This window comes from Harpia harpyja, chromosome 3 (genome assembly GCF_026419915.1).
Source record: "Harpia harpyja isolate bHarHar1 chromosome 3, bHarHar1 primary haplotype, whole genome shotgun sequence".
Taxonomy (NCBI): domain Eukaryota; kingdom Metazoa; phylum Chordata; class Aves; order Accipitriformes; family Accipitridae; genus Harpia; species Harpia harpyja.
The window spans coordinates 57,577,441-57,595,309 of NC_068942.1; the positions used below are offsets into that span (position 1 = coordinate 57,577,441).

A 17,869-nucleotide genomic window follows, 5' to 3' on the forward strand; every position below is an offset into this window, starting at 1 on the left:
ACTGACTGCCTGATGGGACCTTCCTAAGGCTACAGTATTTTGCAAGCAGGTCTTGTAAAACAAACAAACAAGCAAACAAACAAACAAACAAAAACCAAAAAAACCCAACCAACCAAAAGAAAAAAACAACCGTGAGGGCAGTGCAACAATTGTTACAAAAATTGGGATAGAAGGAAACAAGTGCATGAGCTGAGGTGCCTATGAGATGGATTTCCCTGGGAATTCCTATTCTCAGCCCTCTGGCCCCAGGGGGCTGGCAGAGAGTGGCACCACACCATTGGTCACAACTGCAGCATGATGTGTCAAATCACTAGAGTGAAAGACATGACTTGAATGAATGGAATTTGGAACTTAATAGCAGATACGTCTGAATCTGGGTTTTTCCCTGAAATTCAGGAGAAGCTGCAGTCCTCTGGCCCTCTGAGTCACCCAAAGAAAGAGTTAAGAGGTCTGTGTGCAGCAGTGCAGAGCAGGACAGAGTATGGAAGGAAGGGAGAGGAGAGGGAAAGAATGGTGAAAAGCAATGAAGAAAAAAATAGAAAAAAAAGGAAGATGAGCGGTTTTCTTCAGAAAACAGAAGCTGAAAATGTTTTAGCTTTAAGACTTTCTTGGCTACTTCTATCTAATCTTTCCTGAGTTTCCTCGTAGAAAGGCTTTATAGAAAGGCAGGATCAGTACGCAGGGAGCAGTTTATGCTCTCAGTGCCATACTAATTCTGAGCTTAGCTCCCCTGAGGAGCCTTGTCCATAACTGAAGCAGGAGCTGGGTGGGACTTTACTGTGCTCCCCAAGCTCAGGGAGGCATTCTCCTCTTCCCAGTCCCTCCCCTTCCAGCGAGGTAAGGTGACTATGGGGTCTCTTCAATGACCAAGCTCTCGTGCAATTTTCAGGTGCTCCTATTGTGTGTGCACTGGAAAGTCTGTTCCAAACTGTTTAACAGTCAAAGGTCTAATTTTACAGAAAATAGGGTAATTTTGCAGTTCTCCAGCATAGAAACCATGATCTATCACTTTAATAGTCCTTGGCTGTTTCTTAGCATCTCTCATCTAAAGGCTTTAAAGTACAGTTAAACCTTAATGAATCAAGACTCATGATCTCCCCAGAAGGTAGGTTTGGCACTCGTTTCATTTTGCAGATGAGCGAACTAGGACACAGAGAGGAAGTGATTTGCCCTCCAAGGCGACATATGAAGGCTTAGAACAAATCCAAACTCTGATCTGGTCACCCACCAGTTGATTTTTTGAAGCCATTTTTTAGATAAATCTTGTCCCGTGGTATTGGTGAGGTCCTAGCAGTTTTTTCAGATCAAATGTAAATATTGTCAAGGAAATCTCTTTTAATAAGCAACAGTTCAAAGCAAGGCTTTGCCTATTAGATTATCCCATTTTCTGCCCTTTCGAGTCGCATAATCTACAGTTCATGACACGCTGAAACTTGACTCAAATTTTATACTTGCATGCAGACTTGTCCATGTGCACCCTTGTGTGCTGACGCTCTTCTGCAGGGCCTTGCAGCACCCGCAGCTGCTGTAGTGAAGGGGAAACTCTCTCTGAGCCCTCTGCGCCAGCAGCCAGGCTGGTGGTGTGACCGCCAGCCGCTGGGAGGCTGCTGGAATTCCGATGAGTTAATCTCATCACTTTATCACAGGGCACTTACAGAAATTACAGGGAGTTGTGAGCAGCTCACTGTGCTGGCAGCCAGCCCCAGGACCCATAAAAGAAATTGAGACACACGCACAGAAAAAAAAAGTCAGAGAACTTTGTTAAAGTTTTGGAGATGATGGTTTTTCTTGGACGAGTTCTGCCTGGGTAATGCTGATTGTGCCTTCCCTGGTGATGTCCCTGTTTCCTGCAATAATGGCTGGTATTTCCCCCAGCTGTAGCTCTCAATACCTGAAGCGCAGAGCATGTTTTGGGGCCTGATATAAAACTCCATTTACTTTGGCAGTGTTGTCTTGTGCGAAGAGGGTACAGTGAGCCTCACCTCTAGCATTTATGCCTGTAGAGAGGGCTGTAAGACACAGCTGCTTGTCCTTTCTTCCTTTAGACTGGGCACAGTGTTTGGAAGGGGCACATGAGCCTGTGTTCAATGTGAAGGCAATAAGCATGCTGAAAGGGATGTTCCACCAGGGCTGGGTGTATTTTTTCACCTGTGCTTACCAGCAAACAACATGGCTGCTGCACTACTTGGTGGCCACTGCTTTGCTGCCCAGGAAGGGGAGTCCCAGTGCCCACCTTCCTCTGGCTCTGCTCCTTTAATGGGCTTGATCCCAGTACAGAAGTGCCTTTGAGAACTGCTTTTTCAAGCTGTACATACAGTGTGTATATGGTAACCAGTACCTACACCTACTCTGACACTATCAGATTTAGTTGTGATGTAGGTTTTGTAAACCATTTCCAGTACTTTGCTTGTCAAGGGGTCCATGGGCTGGAGGCATGGAGAAGCTGGGGGATCTGCTTGACACAATGTAGTGGCGCCTTGAGCTGCCAGATGAGGGCTGTCACTGCCTGCCGCTGCTATTAAGGGCTCAGTGCCCTTGGTGTAGTGTCTCTGTGTTAGGGGCCAAATTTTTGGCCTTGGGACCATAAAACATGAAATCTTACATCTCTCCAGAATTCTGGTCCTGGCTTTGGTGAGAAAGGTGGGCACTGAAACTAAGGCAAAACCTTCCAAAGTGAGACCGTGTTTGAGTTTTATTCCAGGTTTGTTCCTGCTCTGTTCCTTCCCGTGTGGGGCACAGCAAGTATCTGATCATGAGGTCAGGGCCTCTGTACTCATGGGTCTGTAATGTGCTGGAGCTCTGTGTCTAGAGCAGAAGTTTTTTTATTACCTTGAGATCAAGACTGAATCTCAATTTCCAGCTCTCTGAGAACGTTGCTACATTGCTGGCTATTGAAATTCAGGTGCTGCACAATGACGAAATACAGTCTGGATGGAAGCAACTTGTGCAGCACACTCTGCTCCTGCAGACAAACTGCGTTTTGGGGGTAGATGAGCAATGGTGAGGAATGGAGTGGCTGGGCTAGAGCTTAGGGGCAAGTTGCAAGTCTTGTTACAAAACAAGAGGCAAGAGGTAGAAGGTTTATAATTAGCAGGCAGATCACCTTTAGGCTTTGGATGTTGTGTGCTCCTGGGGTTTCACCCAGCATGGGCCAAGCATGGTGAGATACATCAAATGGTACTTTCTTCCTTTTGAATCTGTGCTCTGTCTTTCCACTCAGATTCCCAATGGGCTTTCCAACTTCTTGGTTAACCCCAAGGTCTAATTACCACCCCCAGAGACTGGTATGTATCAGATTGTTTGTCTTTAGAGGAAGGAAGGGTCTTGCACAAGAACACAGAAATCCATTACAGAAGTAGGAACAAAAATCAAGTTCTGTCCCAGTGCTACTAAATTGTAAGCTCTGCTTCTAATCTGATGGTATGGAAAGGCCATACTGTGTGTTCTCTCAGCTCTTACCTACGCTTCTCCCTACAGCTCTGACTGAACTCTTGAATCTCAATTTCCTGCTCTAAACCACCAAACCAACTTTTCCATTCTTCTGAACTGACTGTAGGGCCTAGAAATCCTTTTCGGAGCTGCCTGATTTACCCAGTAGCTAGACTGCCTTAAATGTATTGTCATTGTCCATGCATCACTGTCAAGCTTAGATTTCCAGTCCTGCTCCATGGCAAACATTGAATAACCCTCCTCAGAAACATCATCTCTGAAATGAATGGCAGGATGGAGACAGCCATTTCTGTTTGTTGTCTTCTAGGACTAACTAATTGTTGCATTACACTGTCATCCAGCATAATTCCACTTACATCCTCTTATCAGACCCTCACATCCATGTTTCAGTTACATTCTTGGCTTATGATAAAATACAGTGTGACCAGAAATAAATTTGGGATGCTTCTTGCCCTGCTTTTTCTCGGAGGCAGTGTTGTGAGGTGATCATAAATGAAAGGGAATGAGGAAAGAAATGCTGATGCTCTGTGCAGAGGGGTGAGAGGCAGGTACGCAATGACTAATAAAGTAAAACTGGAAGGATTTGTGTAGAGAGCCTGTGTTCGTTTTACAGGACATCTTATCCATCTTTCTCAATCTAGACCTACTGCTTATGTGCTACCTGTAGTATGCCAGCTGGCAGGAGGAAGCAAAGGAGGCAATGCCATCTCTGAGCTCCCTGGTCCCCCAAGCAAGGCAAGAAAGGGCAGGTGACATCCATCTCAGACACGGAGCAAGACTGGCAGCAAAGGGAATGCTGCTAACGTCTGAACTGCTCCCACTCTCAGCCCTGGACTTCAGGGAACAGGCCAGGTTATAAGGGATGCAGCACAAGGGATGATGACATGCCTGGAGGACACATTGTGCCCGAAAGCCCAGCATTGCAGTCCGGCCCTTGAATGGACAGGTTTCTCCTAATACTTAGAGCAGCATTGCTTTTTTCTGAAATGTGTTCTAATAAGTAGTGCTGGGCTCTCTAAGAGCCATCATCAACTGACTGTGGTCTCAGAGTCTGTGTGTGTGCAAAGGAGTGAGCAAACATACAGCATATACAGACTGGTGGTGGTGGGAATATCTGGGCACTACAGCCTGTCCCTGCGTCAGTGGGGGGAACGTGGTTCCTGGGTGACCATCTCTGTGTTTGATTGCAGGGAATATTGAATACAGCTGCCCGGCCACCAATGAATGTGAGATCACGAAACGGAGGCGCAAGTCCTGTCAGGCCTGTCGCTTCATGAAATGCCTCAAAGTGGGGATGCTAAAAGAAGGTAAGACAGAGTCAGACTGAGAATTGTTCTCTGTCCCAACAGCACCTAGGACTCCAGGCCTTGCAGGATCTCCTAGGCTAACTACACACTTGCCCTCTCTGGCTTTCCAAAGGTATCTTTTTACAGGCTTTGTAAAACAGTCAGGATGGGCAGTGACAAATAGGGCAGTCCAGAGAGGCGAGTGGTTCTAGTCAGCACCCTCATGCTAGAATATTACTTCTAGCACTTGCAAATTTGACAAATAACTGGAAACTAGCTGTACCAGACTGTTTCCTTTCCCAAAGGAACCCCAGGCTGGAGGGTGTTGCTCTTCTTGCCCCCCAGGTCATTTTGCAGTGTTGGGGAGGACAGGCTCTTGCGTGGTCATGACTGGGTTGGCTGGGCTTCATAAGGGAAGGATGGAGTTAATGCAGAGCTATGGCACAGTGTGCAAAGAAAGTCTGGCCATATTAGCACTCAGGAGACTTTCTGAAGATGGTGGGTAGCACAGGTTTGTCTGGGAGCTGTGGGTCCCCTGCCCTGCATGCTCAGCCTGCATTGTGCTCAGCCTATTGATCTGTTCAGTGCTCTCTGAGCAGTGTTCAGCTTCTCTCCTGTGCTGCTTTTCCTCCCCCCACCCCCGTCTCCAATCCTTGTCCATTCAAGGTGAACCACAGGGAATTCAGTGGCAATTAAACACATTCTTATGGATTGACTTTAAAGCTTTGTTTCCCTTGGGTCCCTCTGGGAGAGGCAGTGAGGGGAGGAGGGGGAAGGAAGGAGAAGCGTTGCATGTAACCCTCTGCATTGCTGTACCTGGCAGAGCATGGTCCCCTCAGTTTAACCACAAGGAACAGCAGCTGGCTGTGGTCTGCACAAGTCCTGTATGCTGGAGCCAAGATGCTGGGAGGCAGCTTGCTTCCAGCTCATACCATCAGAGCAACTGGTGATGAATTGTACAATGTCACTTGAGCGTGTATGGCTTTGCACTAGGGCTCTCTCATTTCTTGAGAGGCAAGTTGATGGCAGACAGTGTTGTTAAGAATGTAGATTAGATGTTAAACCCTGTTCTGTTCCTTGATGGATGTGTAGTTTCTGTGGTTAAATATCTTCCTGCTAGAGCACACCAGTTACCAAGGGGAGGAGATGCAGACTTGTGTAGTCTGGCCCTCCCTGACCTAGGTGTAGAGATGGTAGAGTCAGAGGATCTTAATCCACTGCTGGGAGGGAGGCACCTACTTTTGGAGTTAGAGAGGGACCACTGGAAACTTGCTTATCTGCATGTGGTAGTTTGGGGAGGGGATACATCCCTTTACCCACACACCAATCCACACAGGTGACACTGGCTTTAGTGGGAGCACAGATTGGTAATGCGCTCTAGCCTGCTCATATGAATCCCATAAAACAACCTTAAAAGCCTGATGTGGCTCCAGTCACTCTGCAGAGCAGCAGCATGGGTCCGGGCTTGCTGGCTGCCTGAATCTGTGCTGCCCTGCATCCAAGCAGTTGAGCCTCTCGGAGCTGGCAGCCGGGGAAGCAGAGTCACAGGAGCTGGCGCTGGTGTGTCTGACTGTGTGGCCAGGACATTCTCTGCTTCCAGTTCTGGGATTTCGATGCAGTCTAGAGCAGGGTCCTGTGAAGGGTTTTGTGGCTTAGACTCCAAGTTGTGTGAAAACAGTTAACTCCTTCCAGACCAGAGTTAGGCTGGCATGCAATGTAGGTTCACTCACATGATGCTGTGCCTGAACTCCTGAGCCCTGTGGGATACTACTCATGGCAAACTGAAATTCGACTCTAAGGCTGCTTTTGCGCTGAAGTGTATTTAGTTATTCATATAGGGATTGATTCGGCATCATTAAAGCCACTCGGGAAGGGTGGTTTGCTATTGATATTAGTGTATCTGTGATCCTGCCCATAATATTTAGAGCTGTGGAATATACAGTGTAAAGATTTATTGATAGTAATGGGATGCAAGAACACATGACAATATCAGGAAGAGCAGCGGAGACTACACTAGCAATCTGCAGATAGGACTCCTGTGTTCTAACACAGAGTGGTCAAGTGATGTTGGGCAGGCATCTTTTTTTCTCTTTATTTTGCTCAATTTCCAGAGCTGAGAAATAAGGGTCATACTGCTTTGCTTTGCAAAAGGATTGTGAGGACTGATTAGTTAACTTTATGTGAAGCCTGGTGAAAGCACAAACTATTAGTATAGAGAATTCAATCAATACACATCTTTAAAAGCTAAATCCAAAAAGGGAGAAAAATGGTTTTACAGTCTTTGGTCTCCACAGAGCCAGGAGTTTCTGGAAAGAACAAATCCATAATTGTTTGACTTGCTCAAAAATGCAGAATTGACAAGGGATTTTGGATTAGAAAAGGTTCATTGGTCTTTTCCATCTCTGATCTGTCATCCTATTAGCTCATCCATCCCTTTTCTCTGCCAGGGCAGGAGTGTTCCCAGCTGTACATTTCTAGTAGTTTAACTGTTTTTAAAAATCCCTGATGTCTTGGTTTCCCCAGAGGGCCTACTCTGCAGTCTCCAAGCACTCATTAGGATAAGATGTGTCTTGATACTTGAGCTACGATTTTTTTCCTTTCAATAGTTCCCCCTCCTACTTTGCCTCGATATACCTCTCTCTTCTTGCTGGGGTTCATCCATGGCAGAAGGTTGCAAAGCCAGGTTCTTTCTCCTGCTTGATTACCAGGAGTTTGAAGAAAAACAGTCTTGTGATTAAAGGCAAGATCTAGAAAACAGTTCTTCTCTTGACAGGTTTCTCCTTGATGTCCTTGGCAGTGCGCTGGTAAGTTAGTAGGGATATTTCTGGGTGAAGAAACTGTCCTTCCTCTGAAGAACAGTATGATATTCCATTAGTAACTAATTAAGGGGTTCATGATTTCTTTTCATTAAGAGAGGAAAGATTTTCCTGGTTATTGTCGACATACATGATGTACATACCACCTCCTGCCTTCTGGACATGTGGCGTGAGCCTCTTCTTCAGGCAGAGGACACCGGTATTCAAAGATGGCAAAAACAGCTAACCATGACTTCAAGCTTCTGCCTTACTCTTGAAATGCTCAGCTTGATGCTGCAGGAGAGACTTAGGCCTTCCCCTTGGGGAGTGCATATGAGGGTCACCAGGCATCTTCTCTCCTCCCTACATGGGCTGCAGCTAGGCGAACAGCTGTGCATGTAGCCCTTTAAGGTCTGGGGAGACTGCCCTAACACAGAAGTGCAGGTTATTCAGGCAATGCTGAGTGAATGAGGATCAGGGCAGGAAGAGAGCCAGTGGAGCAATCAATAGGTGTCTCAAATATCCAGGCCACTTTCTTTAAGAGAGTTCCGATCAATGCATTGCAACGAGGGAACTGCACGGACACCAGAGCTTTGCTGTCTCAGGTTCTCCTGGCGTGACGCTGCAGGGCAGGCGAGACTTGCTGGGGAAAGTGGCAGGCAGAAAGCTCTGCCCACGGAGCCCAACTGGCTCAGATGTCTGAAGTGTTGGCCTGTCTGGCTGCCTGTCTCTCACTTTCCCCTTCCATCTGGAGTGTGCCCCCAGAGAGCATTAATTAGCCCCTCACTAGCAGGCTCAGATAGGAAGCTGCTGAATCTGGAGTCCAGGATTCCAGCAGACTCCAGTCCCAGCGCCCCTGTGGAGAGGCACCATCCCCAGAAAACTTGCGCTCTGCTGCTCTTGGCCTTGCTGAAGCACCAGCCTGTAGGCAGCAGGAGATGGAGCATCTTCACAGCTTCTTCCAGGAGAAGTGCATACTCCCTGCTCTGCAAAAATCAGGGAAACCTGGGCAACGTGTGATACTGCTGACCCCAAATGGAGAACATGATATCTACATACATGCCTAGCCAGTGGGGATGGCCAGTGAAGGAAGATGTGCCCTGCAACTTGCAGAGGAGCATTGTTCAGAGCTGGGCATCCCTGTATTTGGCCACCCCGTTGCCTCTCTGCTCCCAGCACTGTCTGTCTTGTGCCCACAATGACCAAAGTGTAGCTCTTCAATCTGGGCTCTACAAAGTAGATCTAGATCTCTCTGGCTCTCTAGCATGATGGATAGAGAAATTTCAGCCGTTTGGCAGGTCTCTTTTAAAACCTCAATATACCTTGTCAGTTTTGGGGAGAATATACCCTTGCCATTCACGCTCTAGCCACCCATGGCCTTTCTGTTCTACAGCAATTTGTTTGTCTTCAAGAGGTAGATGTAATTTCAGATGACACATGGCTTGTGTAAGTGGGCTCAGAGGTTTGATTTTGGGCATTGGCTGGTTAAACATGACCTCACAGCGTTGCCCTCCACACCTCTGCTGCCTCTCTGAATTCACAATCCTGTGTGTCACCTTGCATAACGGCACTGTGATGAGGACAGCGATGTCCGTCCTTCTCTGTGTGTCAGTGTGGTGAGTTGACGTTGGCTGGCCACCAAGTGCCCACCAAGTTGCTCTCTCACTCCCCCTCCTCAGGAGGACAGGGGGAGAAAATATGATGAAAAAGCTTGTGGGTCAAGTTAACAACAGGGAGATCACTCAGCAATTACTGTCAAGGGCAGAACTCAACTTGGGGAAAATTAATTTAATTTATTGCAAGTTAATAAGAGAGTAGGATATTGAGAAATAAAAACAAAACTAAAAACACCTTCCTCCCACTTCCCAGACTCAACTCAGTCGTGACATTTACCTCCTCCCCCCTGAGCAGTGCAGGCGGATAGGGACTGGGGGTTTGTGGTTGGTTCATAACACTTCGTCTCTGCTGCTCTTTCCTCCTCATTCTGTTCTCCTGCTCCAGCATGAGGTCCCTCCCACGGGATACATTCCTTCATGAACTTCTCCAACGTGAGTCCTTCCCATAGCCTGCAGTTCTTCAAGAACAGCTCTAGCATGGATCCTTTCCACAGGTGTCATGGTTTAACCCCAGCCAGCAACTAAGCACCACGCAGCTGCTCACTCACTCACCCACCCTGCAGTGGGATGGTGGAGAGAATCAGGAAAAAAGTAAAACTTGTGGGCTGAAATAAAGACAGTTTAATAGGACAAAAAGGAATAAAACAATAATAACAATAATAATAAAATGACAATAATAATAATAAAAGAATTGGAATATACAAAACAAGTGATGCACAATGCAATTGCTCACCACTCGCCAACCGATGCCCGGTTAGTTCCTGAGCAGCGATCTGCTCCCCACCCCAGCCAACTCCCCACAGTTTATATAGTAGGCATGACGTCCCATGGTATGGAATACCCCTTTGGCCAGTTTGGGTCAGCTGTCCTGGCTGTGTCCCCTCCCAACTTGTGCCCCTCCAGCCTTCTTGCTGGCTGGGCATGAGAAGCTGAAAAATCCTTGACTCAGTATAAACACTACTTAGCAACAACAAAAAACATCAGTGTGTTATCAACGTTATTCTCATACTAAATCCAAAACATAACACTATACCAGCTACTAGAAAGAAAATTAACTCCATCCCAGCTGAAACCAGGACAAAACGGTACAGTCCTTCAGGAACAAACTGCTCCAGTGTGGGTCCCCCACAGGCCACAGTTCCTGCCAGAAAACCTGCTGCTGCATGGACTCCTCTCCCGAGGCCACAGCTCCTACCAGGAGCTTGCTCTGGCATGGACTTTCCACAAGCTGCAGCTTACTTCAGGGCATGTCCACCTGCTCCTGTGTGGGGTCCTCCATGGGCTGCAGGGTGGATATCTGCACTACTGTGGTCTTCCATGGGCTGCAGGGGGACAACTTGCTTCGCCATGGTCTTCACCACGGGCTGCAGGGGAATCTCTGCTCTGGTGCCTGGAGCACCTCCTCCCCCTCCTTCTTCTGTGACCTCAGTATCTGCAGGGCTGTTTCTCTTGCATTTTCTCACTCCTCTTTCTCAGCTGCTGCACAGTGGTTTTTACCCTTTCTCGAATATGTTAGCAGAGAGGCATCACCAGCATCACTGATGGGCTTAGCTTTGGCCAGTGGTGGGTCCATTTTGGAGCCATCTGGAGCTGGCTCTGTCTGACATGTGGGCAGTGTCTGGTGTCTTCTCACAGAAGCCACCCCTGCAGCTCTCCACTACAAAAACCTTGCCACATAAACCCAGGACAGTCAGTTCATGAAAGGGAGATGTTCTGAGATCATGGGAAGAGGGATGGAGATAACAGGTGAGGTGCAATGGAACATCAAGGCCTCTTATTACAGAGCTCGTCTTTGGGTGGAAATGACAGACAGGCAAGTGGAGGAGAGTCAATACTGGACATACCAAACTATACCATATCAAACAGAGCAGACTGGCTGTTGTCTGGGCATTTGGTCCTTTACTGTTGTGGAAGCCCTGCAGAATTTTTTCTTCAATGGATTCCCACTTGTTTCTAAAGCTGTGTTGTTCCCTGTTCTGTGCTGGCACATCTGCAGAGACCCAGATGGAGCACAGACAGTTCTGAAAAGGAAGTAAAGCCGGATCACTAATGCTTTCATGAAGTGCATGCGCGTACACTCATGTGTCACATCAGAGAGTGACAAACCAAATAGCAAAGAAAATAACTGCCTAAAAAAATCCCATCTAGGCATTGAGACGTCACCCGTTATTCCACCAGTCTTTGAGTCTTGTTTTCCTTCTTAATAGGAATAATGTGTATTATGTTGCTGAAGATTGGTTGTCTCCTGCTCCTTGCCAGTGCTGAGACTTGTCTCCTAAGAGTCCTGCTCATGACTGAGGCCTAAGTGCAACTTTCTGAGACGTGTGTGTGGCTTCTGCCCAGTTTCTTGCAGACGTCGCTGGTTGGCTGCCAAGAAAGAGGGCAAAGACTGAAAGGGCCCTGGGGATGTGTCCTGTGGTAGACCAGGTATACCTTATTTCAGAAAGTAGAAGGTATTTCTGGAGTCCCCCAGATCTACATACATTTCTTGTGATAAAAGCGGGAGTGGGAATTCCCAGGATAGGAAACCTGCCCTGTATGAGGTGCTTTGCCCCACTCTGAATGTCTTTGAAGGCAAGTTGTCCTCTGGCCTAGCCTCCTGGTTCTCGGGAGTCACCCAGCAGCTATTTCTTGTGTGGTGAGGGTGAAGTCTACAAATGCAAGGAAGGAAGGCAGAGGAAGGTAGTCTTGATCTGGATGCAGAAAAGGGAGGCTCTTTAACAGCAAGAGAGAGGTTAGGCAATTATCCAAGAAAGGCATATGATTTATTTTATCTACATGACTCTGTCTCTTCCCAGAACTGTATCTGCTGTGGTGTAGTAATCCCAGGTACAACCATTCTTTTCCTAGGCTTTGCTCCTAATGCATTTCCATAAGATATGCTAGAGAACATGTTAAAATTCAACGGGACACCCAAATTCTTTGTTACAAATCCCCTAAGCTCTTGGACTCCTATCTGTCTAATCTAATTTCTGATGTAGTAATTGCTGGAAGGTGTGGATACTGACACTGCAGGGCTAGGTGGTGAAATATGAATGAGAAGTGAACAGAGGAGAGCCACAAAGTTTCTTCAGCTCATCTTCCTCTTAATTGTTCCCCTTTCCCTCCTGTCCCCAGTGTCTTTGGGAATACCCTGCCTCCCAGGAACTTGCAACAACCTGATAACCCTTGTGCTGCCTAAGTGTCTGCATCTCTGTGAGTGTTGGGTGTGGTCCCCGCTTCAGAGATGGTGAGCCTGTAATCTCCAGATTTCAGAAGTGGCTGTCTCTTAAATCCATGTTCCTCCTGTTCAAGACCCTGGCTGATTAGGGAGCCCTGTAGCCAGTAGAACTTTCCTAGTGTTTACTCCTAACTCCGCTGTTTCCCTTACCAGCTGCAGCCAGTGGCTGATGTCGTAAATGTTTCCCAAGGAAACAAATCTGTCTGTCACCCTGGGCAGGCCTGGCTCTGTGATGTTATAAATTGGGTACAGTCATCTAGTATCTAAACAAGGGATTCCAAGCACTGGCAATCTCAAACTACTTCCGCTTAGTAACTTTGCCTTCATCCTTCACTAAAATTCAGATAACTGAATCAACAGCAGAGCTCCTTTTCAGCAACATAACCAAATGGAGAGTGTTTCATTTCTGTTTTCAAGTGAAAGAATCTTTCAATGGAGCAAAGTGTTTCCAGCAACCTCTCCCTCCTGCTCCCATCTCTGCTTCCAGACCATGTGTTCTCAAGAAGATATTTGATTTCAGTGAAAGCTCAGCTGACATCCCTGCAATATGCTCGGGTTCTTGCTTTGTGCTTCCTGGGAAGGATGAGGGCTCCTCCGGGGATTCTGGGTAATTGGGTTAGTGGCCAGCTCATGTCAGGAAATTAAAAGGCAGCCCCGATCAGGTTGCTGCTGCATGCGTTTTAATGGCTTTGTATTTATAGAGTATTCTGCCTCCAGCTGGTGCCAGAAATACCGCTATTGGAGGCATCCAAATGAAAAAAGAGAATGAAAAATGATTTTTCTTTCTCTAAAATACCCCTGTGTTTAAAAACAGACAGGCAACCCCCTGTCCTTTGAAACAGGATCTCCAGGTGCAGTGAGTGGCATTTTGATGTCTATATCATCCACACCCAACTACTTTCCAAGGCATGAAATGAGGATTTGCAATGCGGCTGGAGCTGGGCTGGGTGATGCTGTGACACAGAGCATGTGCTGCCTTTGGCAGTGTGGTGGTGATTGTCCAAAGAGGAGGCTTGCAGTGGATGGGCTGTCCACAAAGTGCACGTTGGGCTGATGGCACTTTGTATCTGTTTTCTGGCTGTAAGACTGGTGCATCCAGGACCCTTCTCACACCTTCTGCCATATCCAGTAGATTATGAATCTGTTTAGTTTGGTTCCTCCCATTCATTCTGAATTATTAATCTGCCTAGGTTCTTGCCATACCTAACGAAATCTCCATTCTATCAAACATGAAGTCCAGGCTCAATCAGTGTACATCTCTGTGGGTTCAGAGAGGCATCAACTCTACACAGGTTTATGACAAACACTTTGTGTATTCTGTCACCAGAAATTGTGCTTAGTGCTCTTATAACATGTATAGAAAAGAGGAAGGTGATGAAAGCTGCAACCATCCAGTGATGTTTAGACCCCAACCATTGTGCTACAAGCTCTTAGGCAGTTCTGACAACATGGTAGGTAAGATCCTCTGAGGTGAGCAAGAGTGGGGTGGGAGTGAATGTATGTCCCACTGCTCTACAGTAACTTAAGGCATGTGTATCAACATTTTCACAGCCTCTGGTAACCCGTGTTCACCAGTGACTCAGCTCTGCCGAGATTCTCAATCCCTTCCCCTGACTCACCTTTGAAGACTGTGCCAGCCCTTGGGCTGCAGGGTATCCTGAGAGGGTCTTTACTCAGAATTGCCTGGCACAGCTGTTCTAATTTAAGAATTAAATAATAAGTGGACACTAGTTCTTAGTGTTGGAAAAGCCACTGCTGAGGTGAGGACTTCAGGAGGGACTTCAAGGCTGCAAGGCCCAAGCAGAGGTGCTCTAAGAGGCTGTCCAAAGCAGCAGCACCCTGTGTTGGTGGGTCTGACTGCCTCACCTCTGTGGATCTCGGTCACAAGTGGGCCTCTCTCCCTGCAGTGGTGGGGGCCTCTCCATTGTGTCACGTATCTAAAAATTTGGTTCTTGATCCATGCTTGTGCTGCTCTACCTGTTCCAAAAGGCTCATGGACTCTACCTAGCTAGACTAAGACAGAAAATTGGGCTACAGAAAGCATTGGTTTGACCCTGCAGGGGTTCCCTTGGTAGTCAATAGGGAGAAATATCTGTCATCACTCCTCCTCGGGTAAGTGTCTGGCCAGTGAGATAAATGTGGAGGTGCCTGCTTCTCCCTGTTGCCGGTCAAGGGAGCCCAGACGCACAGAAGGGATCTATCAAAGCCTAAAGTAAGGTGAGTTAAACCACACCCAGGGCTGCAGGTTCCTCTAGGCAGCAAACACCCCTTTGGGGATTCAGCTCTGAGCACTATCACTTGAAAGGTCAGCGAGGCTGGGGCTTTGTCATCTTTTAGGTCCTCTTGTGAAAGGCATCCATGGTCTTCTCCTGGCAGGCATGTGCCTGCAACTGTTCCTTTCACACAGTGCCCCTCAGCCTGCTGTTATGCAGGCATTGCTGCCACAGGTGACGTAGCCAATAGAGCTGCTGTCCTGCTTCAGGCTGTTTAGAGGGTTGGGAAGGGAAGCAAAGGAGAACACGTGCATGGACCACAAACACAGGGTGAGTGTGTGGGTGTGGGGGCTATTACAGAGAGCTGAACAAGGTACTGAGGTATTCTTTATTCCCATCTGCCCTTGAAACCCCTGTTAATTCCTGACTTTCCAGGGTGATTGGGGGGCGAGGTGAGAGGGGCTCAGCATGGGAAGGAAGCTGTACATTTGAGAGACAGCAATGGCTAATGCTGCAGAGACGCCTCTGCAGAGCTGGCAGCCATGCAGCTGGCACTGGCAGAGGAGAAGGGTTGGTTTGCAAGCTGTGTGGGTTACACCAGACCCTGTATGCTTTGGGCAATCACCTGGGACATGCTGCTTGTGTTTCTGTGTCTGAGGAGCAAGGATGCCTTGTGTCACTGCTCCAAGGCAAGTGACAGCCTCTGGTACCAGGTATCATCAGGCATCACAGGGCTAACTTGTGTCCAGGGACTCTTTAGCCAGACAGACAGCAAAGGAACTTTCCTACACAGCTAAAGTATCCCTGAAAATATCAAAGGTGGAGCAGGCTGCAACATCCTACTTGAACTGATCTAATCTCTCTGTAGGCCCTTGTAACACAGGAGATGGATTTTTCAACTCCACTGCCTTGCTCCCCAGTTTGGTTTCCCACCCTCCCATTGCAAGTGTCATTCCCAGGCTTGCTGACCTGCACCATGCTAGTCACTGGGTTTTTCTGACCATGCTGACCTGTGACCCTCAAGTTGCTTTCCTGTGTTTCAAATTAGTTGGGTAATTGCACCAGTCATCTACCAGGAGATTTTCCAGGGGCTGGCCTCCTTTTGCAGCAGTATAAAACCTAATGGTATAAAGGAGTCTTCTCCCCTTCCCATGCTGGAATCTCAGAGTAACGAAAGAGAGCCTAGTCAGGTTGCAGCCTCTCCACTCTCATTAGATAGAGATGCCTTTCCCTATAGTCTATTTCTTTCCCCATCTTGGCAAGCCTAACTTTTATGGTCATCACTGCTCTCTGTTTCCTTGATAGGCCTCCTCCTGGCTCGCTCATCCCATCGCCACATCCTGTTGTCTCTCCTGAAGTTCAGAGCAAAAAGGGAGAGGGAAATTCTGTAGGAGACATCCTGGGCACAACCCTTCTCGCTTCCTTTCTTCTCTACTCTTAGCCTATGCCTTCCAGCTTCCTTGGGCAGTGCCAATCCATATACTTTAGACTGCAGCTCCTGGGGACAGGGGCATCTCTGTTAGCTACAGAGCACCACCCCAGCTCAGACCCTGGGAGAGCAAGCAGGCTGCATTGATGCAGAAACCGCAGCTCAAGGATTAGGTGGGCAGTGGGCACAGGACCCGGCTGGTGTTTCAGGGAAGCTCAGCAAAAGCAGCCCCGTGAGCATTACTCCCTGGCCAGCACTTGCCCTGTGTTCCCTTTGGTTGTGTCCTCCTTGGTCTAGATGCATATTGTACCGTGCAAACCCTGTAGCTTAGCTCCTCCGTTAGCTCTTCTGGCAAGATAGATCTTTCTGTTCCTATCAGTTCGTGGGCATGTGATTGGACTCGATGGAAAGTGAGGTGAGGCTAGTAATTTGACACGACAGCCGATACTGGGCCTAGACTGCATTTCCCACTGGCCAGGCCTTAGCTTCACAGAGCTTTTAGGAGTATTTTTAGTCCCCAGAAAATAAAAGAGAAACTAAACCTGACTGTGTGCTGTCGCCTCTGCATACTTGGCTATTTTTACTTCCGACAGGCTCGGCCTGGGTCCAGCTTTAAAAAAAGCTGGAATTATTTTACTTCCATTAAGAAAAAAACCCCAAAGCCTGATGTTATCAAGTCAGCAAGGGGACATCTGATCCCAAAGTTGTCGGGCAGATGTCTCTCCGAGGGACATGTCAGAGAAATGCAGGGAGCTTGAACAGATCAGCAGATCAGCTCTCCCACTGCAGAGGCCTGGTGCTGGCACAGACCTCTCTGCAAGAGCGCTTGGAACACGAGTGGCACCCACAGGACGCTTAGAAAACTGACATCCCTACCCCAGGCAGGATGCTGAGCCGAAAAGTCCTGCACAAGTCCTGGCCCTGCCCTCCTCCCTGCTAGGTCAGGGGGGGCTCAGACAGGCTGGGGAGCTGAGAGCATGCTGCCAGTGAGCTGGGACACAATCCCTACGGTGGACACCGGGGTGAGTTCCACACCTAGGTCAGACGGGGTGCCAGGACTCTTACACAGGATCCCTCAAAAGATAACAAGATTCAATGAACAGCAGTGCTTCCTTGCAACACAGGGGAGTGGGAGGAGAGGGGATGTTTCCAGCACAGATAGCCTTCATTTATGAAGAAGCAGCTGCCAGAAAGGTAAGTTATCAAGGGGTGGTACCTCCCAAACTTTGCCCTATACTGTTGCATCTCACATTGTGTATGTAAACCCTCCCTTCTTTACTGCTCTAGCAGCCCCTCCTTGCTGATACTGTCAAGAAAGGGGGTCCAGGAATGCCTATGGTGGTGACTGTTTTGTAGGACGAGTGCCTTCTCTCCTGGGAACTGGCCAGTTGTGATCCATGTGAGAAATAGGTTCGTGCAGGAGCTGGAAGGCAACTGCTTTCTCTTGCTGCGGTCTTATTGTCAGACTGGCACCAAATCCTATGTAAGAGTCTTCAGTACGGACCAGCTGCATCTTCTAAGTGGCTGCTGCACCTTGTAGTTAAAGCTCAGGTGGCTGCATGTTTGGTGTGAAATCCGCCCTTGGGATTACAGTGTATGTACCACTCACCCTTGCTCCAGCCTTCTCATCTCCCTTCTCCTTGCACTGTCTCACTTCCACTCATATCTCATTTTACATCTCCCTCCATTTCTTCTCTGCTCAGTGCTTTCCTTCATGCTGCTTCTCTGAGCTTACCCACTGCACCTCCCCACTCCATTTTAATGTCCTTTAGTGTCCCTTTCAGAGCTGCATTGTAACCAGCCTGCCTATCTTAAAATCAACCACTGAGGCAATGAAAGTATAACAGCAGGCATTAACAA

At 47.9% G+C, this 17,869-nt stretch overlaps 1 protein-coding gene across 3 annotated transcripts in view; it reads left to right on the top strand.

Annotated features, from left to right (window-relative positions):
- The window catches only part of ESRRB (estrogen related receptor beta), a 132,178-nt gene that overhangs the window by 95,068 nt on the left and 19,241 nt on the right, over positions 1-17,869 (top strand). For 2 of the 3 annotated variants that reach the window (XM_052782791.1, XM_052782790.1), the window contains exon 3: positions 4,641-4,757. In XM_052782791.1, coding sequence (XP_052638751.1) covers positions 4,641-4,757 — 117 coding nt within the window. Of the gene's footprint in view, positions 1-4,640; positions 4,758-16,984; positions 17,204-17,869 lie in introns of those variants that run through there. The other variant, XM_052782792.1, reaches the window with a different exon arrangement.